Source organism: Dioscorea cayenensis, chromosome 6 (genome assembly GCF_009730915.1).
Source record: "Dioscorea cayenensis subsp. rotundata cultivar TDr96_F1 chromosome 6, TDr96_F1_v2_PseudoChromosome.rev07_lg8_w22 25.fasta, whole genome shotgun sequence".
In the NCBI taxonomy this organism is placed as follows: domain Eukaryota; kingdom Viridiplantae; phylum Streptophyta; class Magnoliopsida; order Dioscoreales; family Dioscoreaceae; genus Dioscorea; species Dioscorea cayenensis.
The window spans coordinates 327,888-347,769 of record NC_052476.1 but is presented as its reverse complement, the minus strand read 5'-3'; the positions used below and the strand labels follow the sequence as shown (position 1 = coordinate 347,769).

General features: G+C 35.2%; 2 protein-coding genes across 6 annotated transcripts; one reads left to right on the top strand and one right to left on the bottom strand.

The window, feature by feature from the left end:
- The first annotated feature begins 91 nt into the window (after nt 1-91).
- LOC120263618 (alpha-aminoadipic semialdehyde synthase) lies at nt 92-12,992 on the top strand. Of its 5 annotated transcripts, XM_039271583.1 has the most exons (26): nt 92-241; nt 701-784; nt 958-1,218; nt 1,293-1,379; nt 1,465-1,594; nt 1,795-1,968; nt 2,686-2,768; nt 2,988-3,104; nt 3,342-3,417; nt 3,505-3,676; nt 4,250-4,346; nt 4,480-4,646; nt 4,839-4,890; nt 5,009-5,149; nt 6,227-6,562; nt 8,152-8,232; nt 8,789-8,854; nt 9,307-9,424; nt 10,302-10,431; nt 10,797-10,876; nt 11,272-11,430; nt 11,506-11,755; nt 11,867-11,975; nt 12,197-12,367; nt 12,491-12,560; nt 12,650-12,992. In XM_039271583.1, exons 2-26 carry the CDS (start codon nt 776-778, stop codon nt 12,706-12,708), a joined length of 3,195 nt encoding a protein of 1,064 aa, XP_039127517.1. In that variant the 5' UTR covers nt 92-241; nt 701-775; the 3' UTR covers nt 12,709-12,992. The 5 variants fall into 5 exon arrangements, with proteins under 5 accessions (XP_039127517.1, XP_039127515.1, XP_039127518.1 ...); XM_039271581.1 differs by lacking the exon at nt 92-241 and having other exon boundaries at nt 595-784; XM_039271584.1 differs by lacking the exons at nt 92-241; nt 701-784; nt 958-1,218; ... (5 more) ...; nt 3,342-3,417; nt 3,505-3,676 and adding an exon at nt 3,854-3,876.
- A 1,916-nt stretch (nt 12,993-14,908) lies between these two features.
- On the bottom strand, nt 14,909-18,500 carry LOC120263619. The gene is made up of 6 exons (XM_039271587.1): nt 17,676-18,500; nt 16,375-16,472; nt 16,227-16,251; nt 15,962-16,082; nt 15,728-15,862; nt 14,909-15,484 (listed from the first exon to the last, which is right to left on the bottom strand). The coding sequence occupies exons 1-6, from the start codon at nt 18,166-18,168 to the stop codon at nt 15,280-15,282; spliced, it is 1,077 nt and encodes a 358-aa protein (XP_039127521.1). The 5' UTR covers nt 18,169-18,500; the 3' UTR covers nt 14,909-15,279.
- Nucleotides 18,501-19,882: the final 1,382 nt, after the last annotated feature.

Here is a 19,882-nt window from a genome sequence, read left to right as displayed (position 1 = left end):
AATAATTTCATCATAAATTTTCACAAATCCTTATACCGCATTGTTCGGATCCCACTTTATCAAAAAAAAAGGAACAGGACCAAGAGGAGGAGGAGGAGGAGGAATTCAAACAAGGAAGCATTCCATTTTCGTTTTCTCCATCTAAACTCCCCTTTTTCGTTAATTATGACTCCTTTTGTCAATCAATAATTTCGCCGGCGATACCTCCTGCTTATTATATTTTTGACCTTTTTCCTCCAAGGTAAATGAAATAAACTCTCTCCTTTGGTTTTTAAATTTACATTTGCATTATTGATTCTCTGTTTTTCATTGTTTAAAAATTTGTATCTTTTTGAAATATGTGATAAACCATGATTTATTAAATATGAAAAAGATCAAAAAGAGAAACTCCTCTCATGCGGGTATGGAAAAAGCAAAAGATAAAAGACGAGAGAAATCTAAGTAGGCGGAAGACACTGCCTATTTTTGGCTGCGAATTCATAATTTTATTTATTTATTTATTTAAAAAATTAATATTAAATAAATAGAGTTCCAGTTGGTGTCGGACTCTTTCTCTGTCAATCTACTAATTAATAGAGGCAGGAACCGAATAAGATTCTAAGAAGAAGAACAAGTATTAATATATATCTATGTGATTGGGAACGTCTCCGGCTCCGACCTCGATTGAAGATCACATACTACTTTTTGCCTTTGCACACAGATTGGATTATTTTAAAGGCAGGCAGAGGAGATTACAAGAGTGAAGTTGCTGTGGCCTGTGGGTGAAGGAAGCATCATGGGTAAAGTAAGTGCTATGCCATGACCCATGTGCCATCTTCTCTATATCTCATATTTCAACTACAACCAACTTCAAATGCTTAATCTTTGATTCATATAATATGTGTTGAAGTTCTGAGCAGAGCATTGTTGGTAAAAATCCAGTCTTTTTCAAATTTCATCTGTAATCTTTAATGGCAGGAAAATAGCTCTTTGTTGGGGAATGGAATTGTTGGAATCCTTTCAGAGACTGTTAACATGTGGGAGAGACGAACACCATTGTGCCCGTCTCACTGCGCTCGTCTTCTGCACAGTGGAAAGATGCAGAGTGGAATTGAACGGATTATTGTGCAACCGAGTACAAAGCGCATTCACCATGACTCTCAGTATGAGGATGTTGGTTGTGAGATATCTGATGATCTTTCTCAATGTGGCCTCATATTGGGTGTTAAACAACCTAAGGTCTATATTAACCCTCACATTTCACCCCCTCAAACAAAAAGTAATTATTGATTTTGAATGCGCTCTATGTGCAGATGGAGATGATTCTTCCAGATAGAGCTTATGCTTTTTTCTCCCACACGCACAAGGCCCAGACAGAAAACATGCCTCTGTTAGACAAGGTAATTCACCAAGCATTCTGCACCTAATTTTTGGGACAACAATCCATCTTATTTATTTATTTGTTTTGGATTGTTTACTCTGTAGGTGCTTGCAGAACACGTTTCTTTATTTGATTATGAGCTTATTGTTGGTGATGATGGAAAGAGGTTGATTGCATTCGGGATGTTTGCTGGTAGAGCTGGATTGATCGATTTTTTGCATGGGCTAGGACAACGTAAGTCCTGATAGATGTGATGTTAGTCCCCTTTTTCCCTGTCATTTGAGTCTAAATTGTGACCTTTTTAATCAATTTCATTCATAGCTTATCGATGTGCTGAGTTTTTTTACATGTCTGATATTTTTCAAAGTTCGATTCTCATCCTTGAGTAAAGAGTTTTGCTGTCAAGCTGATATTTTCTTTTTTCTGGACTCTAGGTTACTTAAGTCTTGGGTACTCAACACCTTTTTTGTCTCTTGGGGCATCTCACATGTATTCTTCTCTTGCTGCTGCCAAGGCTGCTGTCATTGCTGTTGGTGAAGAAATAGCCACCCAGGGGCTTCCATCTAGAATATCTCCTCTTGTCTTTGTATTCACTGGTTCCGGAAATGGTATCTTTCCATTCGTTAAATACTGACGTTGCATCTTTTGCCTGTCTTTATTTTACTTTATGCTTGTATGATGCAACTACAGAACTGTTAAAATTATCTACAGAACTGTTAAAATTATCTTAGAAACATCAATTGGCAACCGAGTAATGGACATGAACACTGAAAATTTGCTAGCTTAATACTGTGCTGTTTTTGTGCTTTTTTTCTTTTCTTTACTCAATCATGTGGATATAGTAACTGCATAAGTTTAAAATTTCACATTGAGATAACTTATTAACCTTTGCAATTAAGAGTATTAGAAAAGCTAAAATGATATTATGGATACATATCAATCCATACAATGAAGCAAGAGAGATACTTGAGTATGAGCCATGGCTTCTTCTTAGGATTCTTCAACTTCTTATCCCATTTTTGTTTCTTCTAATGAGATAAGGCTTCATAGCATAGTTGAATAGAAATTGATAGTACTGCACTAATTGACTAAGCAGATCATTGAGTAATCAATCACAATCTTTGCATTCACAAGTGATATTCTAGTCTGACGCTTCACTTAGAAGTAGGTGAAATTGCAGTATATTGTAATGCATGATTACGATGCATATTGATTTTCTGGTATGGAATCAGATGCTCTTCTTTTGTGTAATACTTGTTTCTTAGCTTGAGTTCGTGATTGGGCTTGCTATTATTAATATTATGAATATTTTCTTTTATTTATAGTCTCCCGGGGTGCACAGGAGATATTCAGACTCTTACCTCATACTTTTGTAGATGCCTGCCAGCTTCCTGATCTCTTCAAACAGGTATTTATGCTTCTTTCACTTTCAACAATTTTTGCAGTAGTCTTTGTGTAAAATTATTCTTTTGCCTAATCACATGCATGTGTATAGTTAATTGCCCTCAAAGTGAATTTAATCTCCAATTTTATCATTTAGCATCACCTTCATGTTATGTCATGAAATTTTGTTTACCTCTTTCCTCTCTTTGGATATTTGATTCCCTAGCTATAATACTCTTTGCAGACAGGGGATCTAGCACCTACTTCAAGATCAACCAAGAGAGTATTCCAAGTTTATGGATGTGTCGTCACCTGTCAAGATATGGTTGCTCCGAAGGACCCTGCCAAAACTTTTGACAAAGTATTCCACTACTCTTTCTTCTTGTATTATTTCATCAAGCAAACTTCCTTGTACTCTTTAGTTTTTGGCCATCTGACAATTTTCTGTGTAAATTTCACTGCTTAAATGAAGTCATGTTTTACCATTTTATATTCACATAGAAACTTTCTCTGGACTTCCTGAAATAATGATCATGAATAATTATGATTTCTGTCAAGGCAGTTAGGTACTTACCATTGGTATTAACTTTGCATGCAGGATGACTATTATGCTCATCCGGAGCATTATGATCCTGTTTTCCACGAGAAAATCGCACCATATGCATCAGTGATTGGTACGTGAGCACCCCTTTTCCCTGATTTCTACTGTCTAATTCAATGTTATTTTTCTCTGGGCCAGTTGGGCTTATATTTCTTTACAGTTAATTGCATGTATTGGGAGAAAAGATTCCCCAGGTTGCTGAGCACTAAGCAGCTGCAAGAATTAATGAAGAGAGGTTGCCCGCTTCTTGGAATTTCAGATATAACATGTGATGTTGGAGGTTCAATGGAATTTGTTAACCGACCCACATCTATAGAGCGCCCTTTCTTCAGGTATATGTTTGTTATCTCTTCGATGAGAACCAGTCTTTGTGAAATCATTCCCCGCCTTACATGGTTTTTATTGCTAAAATTGTAGTTTCTTTGTTTTATCACTCTGTTCTTGTACTGATGCCCAGCTTAATTATTTCCTGTGTGTGGTTCTGTTTCAGATGAAACATCTTGTGCTTTATTACCTTGGTGGATGGGGAAGGGTATCTCATCTGAATACTCTTCTTATAGTAGTTTATTTTTAGTTGCTTATTATGTTATATTTATGAAGACAAGTTCTCAATTGAAATGTCTCACATCAACCTTCTTTGGAAAAAGTCAAAATCTCTGCCTGCTCTCTGTTAAAGTAATAGCTTGATATATGTTTGAAAACGAGTCTTATAGTCTCACTGGCATGGGCAAAACATCAAGTATTTCTTTGGGCCACTACCTTGTAGTTCCACTACTCAAGTGTCAGATAGAAACAGAGTTTTAGAGGCTGAAATATGTTTTGTTCATACATTTATTGGTTCTTTAAATCCTTCTTAAATTTAGAAATAATTTTCAAATTTTGTTTCTACAATCAATCTCTCGTAGGTATGACCCTTCCACGGATTCGTACCATGAAAACATGGAAGGGGATGGCATTCTTTGTCTCGCGGTGGACATCCTTCCTACAGAATTTTCAAAAGAGGTATGGCCTGTAAAATCTCTGTTCAATCTTATGGTTGCCGAAATCATTTTCTTTCATGCCATTGTGATGCATATTTGAGAATATATTCTGGCAAGGATTTGCATTCTTACAATTTCTTATATTATCTTCTTAGGCTTCTCGACATTTTGGAGATATCCTATCTCAGTTTATCGGTACATTAGCCTCAAGTAAGAACATTGCTGATTTGCCGTCACACCTGCAAAGAGCTTGCATAGCTCATGGAGGAGCATTGACTCCATTATTTGAATATATTCCCCGAATGAGAAATTCATCTTCAATGTAAGCTTCTGTTTCTCCTATCCAATGAAAAAATCTTAGGGGTATCAATACTGAAATTTATTGTAGAACATATGTAGCATATAGCATTAGTTTGATGCGTGGTGGTATTTCTTCTTTATATATATATATATATATATATATATCTATGGTTTATCCAATGAAAAACAAACAGTTAGTTTCCTCCGTTTACAGTGATTCATCACCAAATCCAGATAGTGCTTTCCAGAAGAAATATAACACATTGGTGAGGTCTTCTATTTCCTAAATCTTGTTTTATCTTTATTTCTGTTACTAAGCACTAAAAAACTGCTGCACTGTGGCTTTGTTCCTCTGGAGTAATTATCTTCCTTCTTTATAAACAGGTGTCTCTTAGTGGCCATTTGTTTGATCAGTTTCTGATAAATGATGCTTTAGATATCATCGAAGCTAATGGTGGATCTTTTCGCTTGGTTAAATGTGAAGTTGGCCAAAGTGCAAATGTCACCTCCTATTCTGAAGTTGAGGTAGCAACCGTAGCATGCTTCTAAAGCTTAGCATATTTTTTAAATTAAATTAAATTAAATTATTTTAATTTTATTTATTGAGAAAGTGGAGAAATAACTAACGTCAAAAAGAGTTCTCACATCAATTGTGGTCCATCTCACATAGGCCAGAGGATAAGACCAACAAAGCCAGAGTAAAGAAAGGAAAATATAAAATTGTTATGGGGAAACTATTTGTGTAGAGGCCATTGATCACTTTAACTTGATGCCACTCCTAGTGCTTGTTTTCTTCATGACACTTGTTTTCAACTGTGACAACTTGTCTTCCTCTGGGAAAAGGATGCAGACTGCACATGACCTGATCTGCACTATTATCCAGATGTTACTTCGCTGATAACCCAAGCTATCACAGAAAAGAACTTTAGTGGGGATCCTGTCCGTACAGTATAAATATCAGTTGAGATGTCATTAGTTTCCATAATGCCTCTAAGCAGATGGCCTTTTGACTTTTTAATACGCAGTTTTCACAGAGAAAAGTTCTTTCTGAGTCTGCTTAAATCCAAATCTAATAGAAGAACAGAAAGTGATCCACTTTATTAAAAAAAAATACAGCAGTTTTAGGAAACAACATAAATGCCTGTAGAAAACGGTGAGTACATACAAAAGGTCAATGCATCATGATTGAGCCAAAAGAACAATAGTTGCACACTAACCCCTCTCAAAGTGTGCTTGGAGTCCATAATGCTTTCCTTTATTAGATTGACCCCACAATCGTTCATAAACTGATGAAAAGACTTAAATTACAAGATCCCTTGTTTATGAAGGCATTCCTCTTGTCAACTGTGTTTGTTGATTCATGTGGTCCTCAGGATTTTTATTATCCTCTCTCTCTCTCTCTCTCTCTCTCAATGTCTAAAGGTGTCCCCAAATAGCCTGTCTTAGAAGGCTTTCTGGACCCTATTTGTGCTAGAGCACCTTTGAAACAAATCAACGAAGGTTCATGTAACTTTTTATTTCTATTGTCTTTCATGCTTGACTTAAAGTGAATTAGAAGTTCACTCTTTGAATAATCGAGGGCACTCCTTATGGTTTCTATAGGTTGGTGCTGATGACCTGGCCATCTTAAATCGAATAATTGATTCCCTTAGTTCTGTTGCCCATTCGCGTGGTAAAGTTGGGCATCGAAGGAAAGAGGAGTTGTCTTTGAATGTTGGAGAAATCAGTGACATGGCGGAAGACAATGGTCACTCTAACCAGAGGCCAGCAATTCTGATTCTTGGAGCAGGACGTGTTTGTCGACCTGCTGCTGAATTTTTAGCATCAGCAGGAAGCAGGTCCTCACATGTTCTAAAAAAATGGCAGGTTTCTAAGTTTGAGGAAATTGAAGAATTTAAGGTTATTGTGGGATCACTCTATTTGAAAGATGCAGAAGAGGTATGATGTGAGAAAACATAATTTCTTTGCTTTGTTTTGTTTTGTTTTGTTTTTAATTTTGTCTGCTATAGTATATTGCCAACTGATCAGATGACCTTTGACAAACTAGGGTTTCACAGTTGAAAGGTTTCTTGTGAAACCTTTTAAACTTATTGCTATTTTGGTTTAAGAGCTGGTCCTTTTACTTTAATTGTCTAATCCAGGAACTTAACTCAACCAATTTCACATATACTAATTGGAGGTTTTTGTTGTTCCCTTTCAATTATCCTAATTGTTGGTGATCTAAGGTGTTTCTTTTAGGAATTGTTGCTTCCGTGTCCTTCTTTTCTGCCTTTGATGCCAAAGTGTTGAATCTGAGAGACTTGAGTGATAAAAGTCATATTTCTAAGATCCGCAAGCCATTCATTTTTATTGCAGTAACCAAGATATGCCTCTTAAACAGCAATAAAACTATAATTTTGGTGGTAACTTTTATAACAAACTTTCAAGTACTTTCATCTTAAAAAAAAAAAAAAAATCCATGAATTAGAACAATATCTTTTTAGTGATTACTCTTAATTTCAACCTAAAAAATTTCAAATTAGAGCATAACATGTCGAATAAAGATAAGCACTACTTATTATGCGGTTGCAGTGCTAAAAATTATATTGTATAAAATCAGTAGTTGTTGTAATATTTGTAGTACTTATATTTACATGGTAGTCATATAACCGCTTTTTTCATCATTATCAAAGAGTCATAATGTTATAGCACTAGTATTTATGCTGTAGTAGTTGTTATTGATCAATATATTAATTGTGATACAAACTAATATTCCCTCCATTCCTTTTAACTTGTCACGTTTTGAAGTACTTTTTTCCTTTTTACTTGTTACATTAGAAATTTTGTGCAGTATCAAATAATTTTTTTCCAAATTTACCTTTTAATTTAATGTACTAATTTAATGAATTTGTACAATTTTCAATAAATCACAATCAACTAAGCATTAACTCCACTTAGTGGAGTTTTAAATAGAGGTAGTTTTGGAAAGTAATGAAATTTTTTATAAAATATAGGTAACCAACTAATTTTAATTAACTTTTTTTAATCGGTATGAATTAGATAAATGTGACAAGTAAAAAGGAACGGAGGGAGTATATTAATTGTTATACACTAGTTGGAGTAACAGCTGTCTCACAGTGCTCCAAGGTGCTTGAGCTTGTCATTGGTGTATGTATTATTCTTAGTTGAATATTTTTCTAGCCAGATTCTATAAGGATATACTATTATTCCAACAATAATGGGAGCTGATCAGTAATAAAAATGCGTGTAATTACGTAGCACTTTGTTTGTGGGAAGCAAAATTAGATAAAATATTTTTACAATATGAACATTTTGATGTTTGCTTCTTGAGTAATGAGTGGTTTTTATTAACGTTATCTGAAGATTTTGTAGACATGTTGGTTCTGCAAAATTTTGTAACCAAATGTTTCACATACAAAACACCATAAACTCTTTGGGGAAATACAATATTATTTCTAAATGATTTAAGCATTTTAGTAAATTCAATTTAGAGTCTAAATGTTCTGACTTATGGTGTTCATATATAGACAATTGAAGGTATACCCAATGCGACAGCTATTCAACTTGATGCAATGGATAATGCAAGCCTGGCTAAGTATATACCTGAGGTATCATTGTTGCTCTCTTCTACTATGCTTATCTTTTACTGTGCTTTGATATTTTAAGTTTTTATGTTGATGGTGATGATTGGCAGTTTTATGCAAGAAAGATGTTTTCTGTCCTCAATTCATGCGGTTGAAGTATATAAACTTATCTTAGGACCTAGCGAATAAAACTACAAGTATAGAGCTCCTTGCTTGCCTCCTAGCTTACTATTGCACATGCTTCAATACAATGAAAGTGTTTGTTGCTCCAACTGAAAGATCAGTTGATAAAACACCTCTGAGTAGCTTGTCATGTTTTTTGTATCTCTACAGGACCTTTTTGTTGGTCTTGTTTTTCTCGCTCTAGTACTTTGTTCTCACCTTTCTGATGTTCTATATTCTACACTCCATGTGCCTTTGGTTTTTAATATATATTATGTGGTTTATCCAATGTTAACCAGGTCCATGGCTATGAATCTTTTACCTGGAGTATTTACTCAAGATGGCACAGAGTGTATTTATTTGGTGCAATAAGTACTGTTTATTGTGTAATATGGATATGATACCATTTCTCTTGCAGGTTCAAGTTGTCCTAAGCTTGTTGCCCCCCAGTTTTCATACCACCGTGGCTAATGCTTGCATAGAGGTATTTGACAGTTTTTTTTTCTCCCATTCTACCAGTTTTTCTAGTACTGTTGCTAATGAGTTGATGTATTGCATGATATTGTACTTCTATATACCATGCCTTGTGTTAAATCAGCAAGTTAAGAAAGACCGGCTATTAAGGGATCGTTGAGGAAGCTTATTTTCCTCGATAATATGGTCTCGTTTTAACTTTTTAAATTAATGACAAGATCTCTGCTTCATCAGAGATCATTACTATCTACAATCTGGTCTTGTTGATTATAAAATGGCCGTTAAATTTCAATTCAAAATATATTAGCCTAAACTATAAAGTAGTGTTGTGATTCATGTGAGCTCATTTTTTAATCATTTGGTGGATAGAACACTTCTCTCAGATTTCACTTAAATATTCAGCAATTGTGCATTACTCTTATAATTAGCAATTAGTAATCAATAGTGTTCTTTCTGCTGCAGCACAAAAAGCACCTTGTCACTGCAAGCTATGTAGATGATTCCATGTTAAAGTTAGATAGTAAGGCTAAAGATGCAGGTGTTACAATTCTTGGTGAAATGGGCCTGGATCCTGGGATAGGTAGTTATTCCAATCCTTTACTTTGATTCATGTGATACATTGCATGTTGTGGATCTAAAAGCTTTCGTGCTAAATAAGTTTTTCTGTCAATTTTCAATGTTATTTGTTGCATGTTTCTCACATTTGTTAAGGTTTCTTTTTAGTCCTGTGGAAAGTCTTTAATTATGGAAGGATATAGGGCGGGTTTCTTGCAAAGGTGAATGAATAGTTATTATTCAAATCCTCTATCAAACTTTAGGGAGAATTAATTATATCCTGTTTTTATTCCAAACAAATACTTAAATTGAATCCATACCTGTAAAATTTTCTATAATTATCTCCTGTATGATTGATTATTCAGTTAAGACATTTGCATAATTTTTGTGCTTCAGATTGACATTCATCCTTTTCTTCATTAGGAGCCAGGAAAATAATTTGCTAAGCTGTAAAGATGAAAACCGTTTGGTATGTTTGATACACTCCAATAAGGTCGTATGAGAGTTTAACCCACAGTTTATGTGTTTGTGGACTGTGGAGAATTGATTTGGATAATATGTTTGTGAGCAACATAAATGAAGGCAGGATGCTGAGGCAGCATCAATGGAATGTGACAGGATTGAGATGGACAGCATTTGTAAAAGATGTATAACCTTGTGCAGACTTTGGTGGCACTAAACATTTGGTAGTAGTTGCTATATGAAGTGCTTGTAACCAATACTATCAGTATATGCACTAAACATTTGGTAGGAGTTGCTATATGAAGTGTAGGAAACCAATACTATGAGTATATACAACCTTTGACCAGAACAATGTCAGGGAATGATATAAAGCCCTTGTAGATAGTCATGGCTCCTTGATATTAAACCTTACAAAAACTAATTTTGTTCTGTGTATTCAGACCACATGATGGCAATGAAGATGATCGATCAAGCACATGTTAGAAGGGGGAAAATAAAGGCCTTCAACTCCTACTGTTGTGGGCTTCCATCTCCAGCTGCTGCAAACAACCCTCTGGCATATAAGTTCAGGTAATGGCTAAATATTGTACTAAATTATCCATAAAATAAAACGTCTTTTCCACAATCTTGTTGATCTTGACTATGCTGATTTGTGACTTGTCATACTCAAAGAACTTGTGGGGGATACATGCAATTTATGATGAGACTGCTGATTATAATTGAACATTGGAATTAGGTGTCCTTTTTGGATTATGTAAAAAACTGATCCATGATGGGCATGCGAGCTGTAATTTGATGTTGCTTCTAGAATCCATGAATGGCATCTTATGTGTTCTGTTAGACAATAGTTGAAACTTAATCAAGTTGTATGAAGTAGCTTCATTGCTTTATTAAGGTAGTAATTCTCTTTATATTTAATTGTATTTTTGTTTCAGCTGGAACCCAGCTGGTGCTATTCGTTCAGGCCGCAATTCAGCTACTTATAAGCATTCTGGTGAAATTATTCAAGTTGATGGTACGCATTTTTGCTTCTCAAGATTTCATATTAAGTGGAGCATGCTGCCTCTATTTGCTAGATGCATCTGTTGTCAACTCTTTATATTGAATTTTTTATCTGGGGGCCTAATATTTTATTCCTTTGTTTATTATTTGGTACCAATTTGTTCGCTAATTTTTGCTTAGAAATCAGAATGATTCATTGAATTCATCATCTTGAATGTTAAATGTATGACACAAATTCCCTTGTTACATTGTTCATATATCTTCCTAGCAGTCAGGTTATGATCTCTTACACAATAGATATTTTATGAAGCCCCAAATCGTTCATTCCTTCCCCAATTCATGATCCTTCTACTTGAGGGTTTTGGTTAATTTATTATTATTATTTTTTCTACAATATAACTCTTGCAGGGGATGGACTGTATGACTCAGCAGTGAGGTACCGGCTACCAGATCTTCCAGCCTTTGCTCTGGAATATCTCCCAAACCGCAATTCTCTGGTGTATGGTGACTTGTACGGGATTAGTAATGAAGCCTCAACCATCTTCCGCGCCACCCTCCGTTATGAAGGTAAATGGCTAGAACATGTATGCCTTGATAGAATACCTTTTATGGTGATTTATTAACATGATATTCACTATGCAGGATTTAGTGAAATAATGTCAACCCTAGCAAAAATTGGATTGTTTGATACAGAAGTTCATATTATGTTGAATGGTGATGGTAAAAGGCCAACATTTGGTGCCTTTCTTTGTGAACTTTTAAAATGTCCTGATACCTCGAATTCCCAGAGCCAGGCCACCTTGATGGGAGATGCAGAAATGGTTAAGAGGATTATCTTGTTGGGGCACTGCAAAGAAGCTTCTATGGCATTGAAAACGGTGAAAACTATCAAGTAAGTATTTTGTAACTAGTTTCAGACCATACAGATAATAATTTTTTTTTATAAGTTTTTATATTTTAAAACCAGTTCATCATTATATTATACACTTAACCATCAACTTAGGTTCTTGGGGCTTCATGAAAACAAGGAAATTCCTGGAAAGTGTTCAAGTGCATTCGATGTAACTTGTTTTCTCATGGAAGAGAGATTAGCCTACTCCAGCAATGAGCAGGTAAAAGATAATTTCCTATTTCTAAATAACACGGAAAATCTTGAAGATACTTTATCATCAACAAAGTTTAAAAATAAATATGTTTGAGTTTATCCATGCACTTCTTTGGCGAGAAGCGGCTACATCCTTCTCATCAATTCAGTAATAATTTCTAATAATTACAAATTTCTACTCCAAATGGCAACTATATGTGTTTATCCGCATCTTTATTCTTGATGCAGGATATGGTTCTCTTGCACCATGAAATACAAGTGGAATATCCTGATGATGATGACAGGAAGCCCACAGAGATCCACAGAGCCACTTTACTAGAATTTGGGAGGATGGAGAACGGGAGAAATGTCACTTCAATGGCTCTCACTGTTGGCATCCCAGCAGGAATTGGAGCTCTGGTTGTGTGATATTATAATAATTGAATGCAATAATAATAATAATAATAATAATAATAATAATGAACATAATATCAGCTTTATCAAAAGACCAGCAAAAACTGACACAATCATTTGATTTTGTAGCTATTGTTTCAGAAGAAGATCCATAGGACGGGTGTGATAAGACCTCTCCAACCTGAAGTTTATGAACCAGGTATCACTGTATCAGCTGTCTGTCACTGATGCTGATTAATTAGGTTCTCATGTCTTGTTTTTGATAATTTTGTTGGTGTTTCTTGTTAGCGTTGGATATATTGGAGTCATACGGACTGAAGGTTGTAGAGACTGTCGAGATTTCGTGAGTGAGAAATATGCTTTAAACGCAAGCACAAGCACAAGCACAAGCACGCATGCATAGTCTTTTAAGACGTCATGTTTATATAGAATAGAGGCTAGCAGATGTAAAGAACACAGCACTTGTGTCAACTAGCGATTACGCTTCAGGTGTTTTGAACCTGGGACTGGCTGGAAAAGTGATCGGCTGAAATTCTTTCTAGAGGTCTAGTGTGTGTGTTTGTTTGTGTGTTTACATATAACTTAATTTGAAGCACAGCTGCTTTTTATTATATTGTTTTATTTTTTAGTATGCTTTTGTATCTAGGGCACCATCCAATTAAGCTATTAAATAAAGGAAGTGAAATAGCTAAATGTTTTTAGTGGTGTAATAATAAAAAATAAAATAAAATAAAATAAAATAAATTGTTATATATGTGTATGTATGTATGTATATATATTATGTTTAAAAAGAAAAGAGTATCATTATATAGTATCATACTATCTCTCTGAAACGAGGTGTGCATTGCTGTCTCTTCGAACTAGCTCCCCGCCAAGGTTGTGTCCTCCTGTCTGTAGACCACTGTATCTTCACAGCCGCTCTGCGCGTCCCTACAGCTCCTTGTCTATGGCAGAGGCTTTGAAAACAAAGGCAGAAACCAATCAGAAGGACTGGGGTGATTTTTTTCTTTTCTTTTATAACATTTATTTGTGACCAATCGTGATTACCATTGTTTGTAGTGTGTGTGTGTGTGCCATTGTGCGTGCGTTTCCCTTAAATCAAAGAATTTCTTCATGCCTCTGCCTGTATTAACTTCTCATTATATTTGACATGGCTAAATTTCTTTATAGAAAACGTTCCTTCCGTTGGCTGATGTTTTGGGATGTCATATGGAGTTGTGGTTAAATATTTTGTTTGTTTTAGTTATTTGTGCTTAGAGGTGGGCACGGGCCGGTTAACCGGGCCCGACCCGCCAGGTCTGGTTCAACGGAGGGTTTTTGTAAATAAAAAAAAATGTGTTATGAATGGGAGTTTGAGCCCAAGGGGCCTCTCACTGGGAAAAATAACGTTAACAAGTTAGCTCTAAATTTTTGTTTTAGTTTTAAAAACATAAATAAATATAAAAGAAGTTACAAAAATATTTTTTTAAATTTAATCCCAAAACAACAAAAAATTTAAAATAATTTATAATAACTTGAAAAATTTTAAGACATATCAAAATAATTTTAAAAAGGATAAAAAAAGCTACATTTTTAATTTATTTATCTATCAAATTAAATTATTAGCACATCTTTTTAAGTGCAACAAAATGTATATATCAAGTAGTATTCTTATTTTTTAAATTGAAGTTATCATCAACTTATTTATTTATTATAATTAGAGTTGGCTCTAGATTTTACTTTGGTCTCTAATAATAGGGTTATTATTGTGCTTATCATGTTATCATTGAAAAAAAGTTACAAATAAAATATTTTGATCCATATCCTACATCTATCTATATATAATTCTTTTCAATAAATATTAGAAACAAATTGTAGCTTAAGTGGTTGGGTTTTTGCTATTCAAGTTTAAGATAATGGGTTCAAATCCCATGACCAACAAGTACTTAGTATTAAAAAAACAAACAAACAATAACATTAAACCGGGTTTGACCCGGCCCGCCGGACCCAACCGGGTTTTGACCCGCCGGGTCACGGGTTGGGAAAACCCCAACCCGTAACCGGCCTGTCTACAGTACGGGCCGGTTACAGGTCAATGAAATGGCCCGCCGGGTCATTGAACCGGCGGGCCGGGCACGGGCCGGGCTGGTTTTCCGGACGGCCCGTGCCCACCTCTATTTGTGCTTTTCATATGTATGCAAACTCGAAAAGCAGCTGTGTGCTTTTTAGCTAAGAAAAGAGGCTGATTGTTTTTTGCTATCTTGATGCATTGGCAGGAATGAATGAACAAATTAAAGATGAGTACACCAATGGGTATTTTTTTTTCTCCCAATGATCAGAATATGATTCTGAGCACTTTCTAGTGCGAGTTTTCTTTGTTAAAAGTGGGGTATATTAGATGTTCCCATTTATCATAACTTTCCTGCTGTAGTTGTAATGGCCACCGGGTTTTCTTTGTTTTCTTTCTATTACCGCATACTGGTTATATTTACTTTTTGCGGCTGTGTGCATTGCCCTTCATTCAATTCAACCCAACCCCCCATCTTACATTTTGTGGTGGCTGACAACTGAGAAGAAAAGATTCCTTGAGCATGTAACCACTTCATACAATACAACACAACGGTACACAAAGCGAGCATAGAAATACTATATTACTTCATATTGCTCGTGACGCTGGTCCTATACATATAAGGGAAGGAAGCAGCATCATGTTAACCACCAATAAACTAGAACCAGACACAAATGGCTGACAATTTTACCTACAGTCTGGGGATCCAAAATCCAAAGAATTGACATTCACTTGATCCCAGTGACTATTTAACCAAAGATTAGTTCCCAACAAGGCCATCAGGAACCAGACCCTCTAAGAAAATTGGCCATCACCAGGCTCTTATTTTGGAAAAATTTGTAACCATTCAGCATGTTTGGCTAATCAAGTCCTAAGACAATATCCAGGATGCCAGAGTCTGCTCCACTTCTTGCCAGTTATGAACCTTGGTTACCAGAGGGTGTGAAACTGCTGAGTCGGACTTGGACCAGGGGTATGAGTTATTGTAGTCAAAGAGTAAGACTTTTAAACCTACTTCAGCACACTCTAATGCATATCTTGGGTTGTCATCAATCAAAACTTGAGCTCCCAGGGATCTGCAGCAAACAGAAAATGACACATGTCAAAACCGGGTACAAGCACGGGCACACACACACACACAAGGAGGATCAGTTTCATGCATTATTTCATTTTTGGGTTCATGCAACTCAAATCATAGAACATTACCTTTGAGCAAGAAAAAGACACATTGTCAGGCACCAAGGGATCAAACATTCAATTGGATAATAATGTGTGCATCATGTGCAGCAGAGATTAACACAAAACTCAGAGACAGATACCTGCAAATCTCAGATTTTGATCTTGACTGTCCATCCAAAGCAAAATGATTCCCAAAGTGAACTTCCTGAAACAAACCAGGGTAGTGCTCTCCAATCCACTCAAGAGTCAGATCTTTGATTGCGTTCTGCCGAGATCTTTTAAACGAGAGACCACACACATAAGGAATGCCATCAAGAAGTTAATTTTAAGGCAAAACAGTTTCAAACTAAGATGGATCTTGAAAATAAACTCACGTCACTACAGATAGATCACAAAATGTGGACAGTTTTTCAAGAGTGAGCCGAGCACCAGGGATGGGATGAATTCCCTTTTTGAAGTAAGGAGTTTTAAAGAATTCATGGACACGGATATCAGCTGGCAGAAAACAGGACCATTTATAAATATAAACAACAAAGGAAGCATTACCATGCAAAAAAAAAAATACACCGCCATTCAATGTAAAATCTGTGCATGCATAAGATTCATTTGAGAGTGTAACATGCAGCAAATGTTTCATACCTTCAGCTCTAGTGCAATTCCATATCTGTTTATGCATGACCAATAAAACACTTGGATGAGTACAAAGGTTCCATTGTTAAGCTCAGAAAAATGAAAAGATGAAGGATGAATGGATATATAAGAGCATATATAGTAATAGAATAAATACCTTAAAGAACTCGTAAACATGATACTCTGACAATGAGTGATTTGAGGAGTAGCGATCTGCAATAAATTTGTTCAGAGCCGACAGAAAGCTCCCAAGAACTACGATCAAATAAACATCAACAACAAATAATTAATAAGTTCATAAGGAAAAATCAATATAATCCACCCCCAAGGTACAAAATTACAGAACACTCAGAACAGATATCAATATTAACAAACAAGTTTGAAAGTTTGCTTGAGAACAAAAGCTTGAGTGATATGCCTATAATGCTGATGTAACAGGTTTTTTAAAAAAGTACATCAATTAGCAACTCATCGGCTCCTAGGGTTCAGCTTAAAATATCAGTTTCCTTCATCTATATTCCTAATTCGCTAGCCAGAACCCAGTAAACAGCATGGTGACCAGAAAATATGAAAACAAGGACGTGGATGGACAACCACCTGATGAAGTAGTCTGTACCTGAACTTCCAAGCCAATTTAGTGACCCAGTTCCAAATTTATTGATGATAGTGTTAAAAAAAATAAAGCCCAATTATAATAGTAAGCATATCTGGAACAGATCAAAGTCATTCAAATAAGGATATCAAGTAAATCAAGGGTGTCTAAACACATGAAACTTTAAAAAACAAGGAGTTGTGAAACTCACAACCTTTACAAAATCATTATCTAAGAACAGCATTTTCAAGTGCACAAAGCAAAAGTCCTAATGAATTTGTTATTCGGTGCCACAAAAGCTATAGAAGTAGAGACATTCATAAGGTAACTAGAGAAAGAAGGGGCAGGCTGTTAACAATGAGAAGAATTCAGCAAGCTACCGTAACCATTCACTTGCATATATGACATAGAGTTTTGTATATGACAAATTTGAGCACACAAATAATCAAAAGCCTATTCGGGCTTACCACGTGTATTGCATATGGGACGCTGCCAAAGGAAAAGTCACAATGATAATTTGCAAGTCAGCGACAAAACCAATTATGGAGCCAACTATTTGAGCCATATTCTACATCAAACATGAATCAAATTTGAGTCTTTTATGTCTTCAAAAATTCCAGTGAAAATCCAAAATCATGCGACAGAGTTGAGTTAGAAACTAAAATAGCACGTGAAAGATCCTGGACAAGTTACTTGCACTAGTTCAATCCACATACAGAAGACACTATAAGCAACCAAAATAAGCAACAGCATTAACGAACAATGAATGATAGATTCAAGCATAGATTCAATCAAATGATTTATGAGGGTGAAATTAGATAGACATCAAAATAATACATTACTAAAAAGAGAGTAAAAAAAGATACCTTCATCAACGTCAACAGCAACAACCATTTTCTTGGGCATTGTGTGTTCCAGGAAACCTAGAGGGCGTCCATGTCTGCTTGCACCATGCTCATTCACAACTTTCGAACCCAAATCCCTTCTAGGAATAACATCAGAATCAGATAGCAAAAGGCTATATGGTGCGGCGGCATAAGCCCTCGCCAATTCATGATCACGATCACGATCATCATCCTCAAACTTTCTGGGAAGGGCGTTATGATGATCCATGGAGCATTTAACGCTAAGTGCAGTCTCAAAACCAGGCCTGGAAGCAGTGCCCATGTTCACCCAATGCCTGGTACTAATGAGCTTATGGTTATCACTAGCGTTGCTCAAATGACTGAATCCCTGGAAACAACTAAAGCAAGTGACAGCATTCTTATTCAAAGCCATAAAACCACGATTAATCCGAAGAAACCAGCGACAATGACGAGGTTGTATCAATCGTAACAATTTCTCCCCTTTTAACAACATAACGATGTGAACATTCCACAGAATAAATGGATATCCAAAGTTAAATTTCAAGAGAAAAGAAAGAGACTTTCGGAGAGAACAGAGCAAGCACAAAACTAGAATGTAAGTGACAGAAAGAATCAAACTTGATGATGCCTCAGATCCATGAAACAATTCTCTTTCTTTTTCTCCCGAAAATAAGGGGGAAAAAAGAGAAACAAGGGCAGAACCGCAATGGCCTTCTTCTTCAATGAACACAAGAAAAGCAAGAATCAAGAAATTCTTATACCTAAAATGAAAATGAAAAACCAAATACAAAAAAGATCCAGTTTTGATGATAAACAATGGCTCAAAAAGCAGGTTGTGAAGAAGCCCCTTCACGATACGCCGCAGGCTATGTTTGGATTCCGTTGCTTTTTTCAGGAAAAATTCGACTGTTTTCTTTGGAGAAGTTCTATTCTAATTCTAATTCTGATTCTAACTTCTAATTTCTAAAAATTTCTAATTTCTAATTTCTAATTCTACGGGGGATCCAATCGTCCCACCTTTCTCTCTGTCTCTCTCTCTCTCGGCCCAGGACTTGATGGTGGTGCCTTTTTATTTTTCGAAAGTTATAATTTGATGGCGGTGCTCAAAAGCTTTTATTCATATATTTATTCATTTTAGGTTAGGCCACAAATGTACTTGTGTGTCCATGCATATAATTCTTATTTTTTATCTAAATTTTGATAATTATATTCTGTTTTTTTCAGTTTATTTCTAGCATCACAGAATTTGACTTACTAGTTAAACTTCACTGCGTTAACTGTATTAAACCGGAGTTTTTAAATATAAAAAAGAAAAATAATATTCATTAGTTTTGAAAAGCCAAACAAAACCTATCAAACAACATAAATGTAGCCTTTTTTTTTTTTACTTCATTTTCCCCTTCAATTAGCTCAACTCAAGCTTGAAATTCATTATTTTTATGCTTCAATAAGGAATGGCTCGGTTAATGTGTTATTTGGGTTTGGGTTGATATTAGATGATCAATGGTTTTTAAGTATATCATGTATTTTGATTTTAGGTCAATATTAAATGATTGAAAAATTATCTTATATTTCATCAAAATAGTTTAGCAGGTTTAGAGTTCCTGTCTTATACTTGCTGCGTTCTGGAATTATTGTTTGTTTCTTTGTTGACGTACTTTTTTTTTTTATTGTTTTACTTGTATTTGATCTTTCAATTGTGCTTTATTGTTTTTGTTATTTATTCATTTTGTCTTCTAATAGATTGTTGTATTTATTCTTTCTACAAGTATTTTTTTTTTTTGTTTTTTTTTAAAAAAGGTGGATAAACCACTTCAATTAAAGAAGTATTGTTATACTTTTCTTTTTGTTAAAAAAACGCGGTTTATCCATGTTTATAAAGTATATATATATATATATATATATGATGATCAGTTGACCATAAAATTAATAAGCCTATACTGTTTTCACCTATGATTTCAATTTATGTGATCAAATGGTCAAACATTGACGAGGGAGCAGATGGTAAATGCATATATATATATATATATTTCTCATTGAACTTTAACTCATCTGAAGTGTAGCTTTATGTTCACAAGGCAGGAGAAAAGAAGAAATAGAAAGAAAAAAATAAACTACTTAGTAACTTCAAATAATTAATAGACTAGTTTCAGCTGCTCGGGGGAAATTACTGGCATCTGCCACACCGGCTAGACATTGCATACACG

What these genes read in the sequence shown, in the direction of transcription:
- LOC120263618 (XM_039271583.1), top strand. An exon ending in ACATGCCTCTGTTAGACAAG is followed by an intron (nt 1,380 to 1,464) that starts GTAATTCACCAA and finishes TTTACTCTGTAG; the next exon opens with GTGCTTGCAGAACACGTTTC. An exon ending in CCTACTCCAGCAATGAGCAG is followed by an intron (nt 11,976 to 12,196) that starts GTAAAAGATAAT and finishes TTCTTGATGCAG; the next exon opens with GATATGGTTCTCTTGCACCA.
- LOC120263619 (XM_039271587.1), bottom strand. Translation starts at nt 18,168, where the DNA reads ATGTTGTTAAAAGGGGAGAAATTGTTACGATTGATACAACCTCGTCAT. An exon ending in TGCTGTTGACGTTGATGAAG is followed by an intron (nt 16,473 to 17,675) that starts GTATCTTTTTTT and finishes ATTTGATCGTAG; the next exon opens with TTCTTGGGAGCTTTCTGTCG. An exon ending in TGTGATCTATCTGTAGTGAC is followed by an intron (nt 15,863 to 15,961) that starts GTGAGTTTATTT and finishes CTCGTTTAAAAG; the next exon opens with ATCTCGGCAGAACGCAATCA.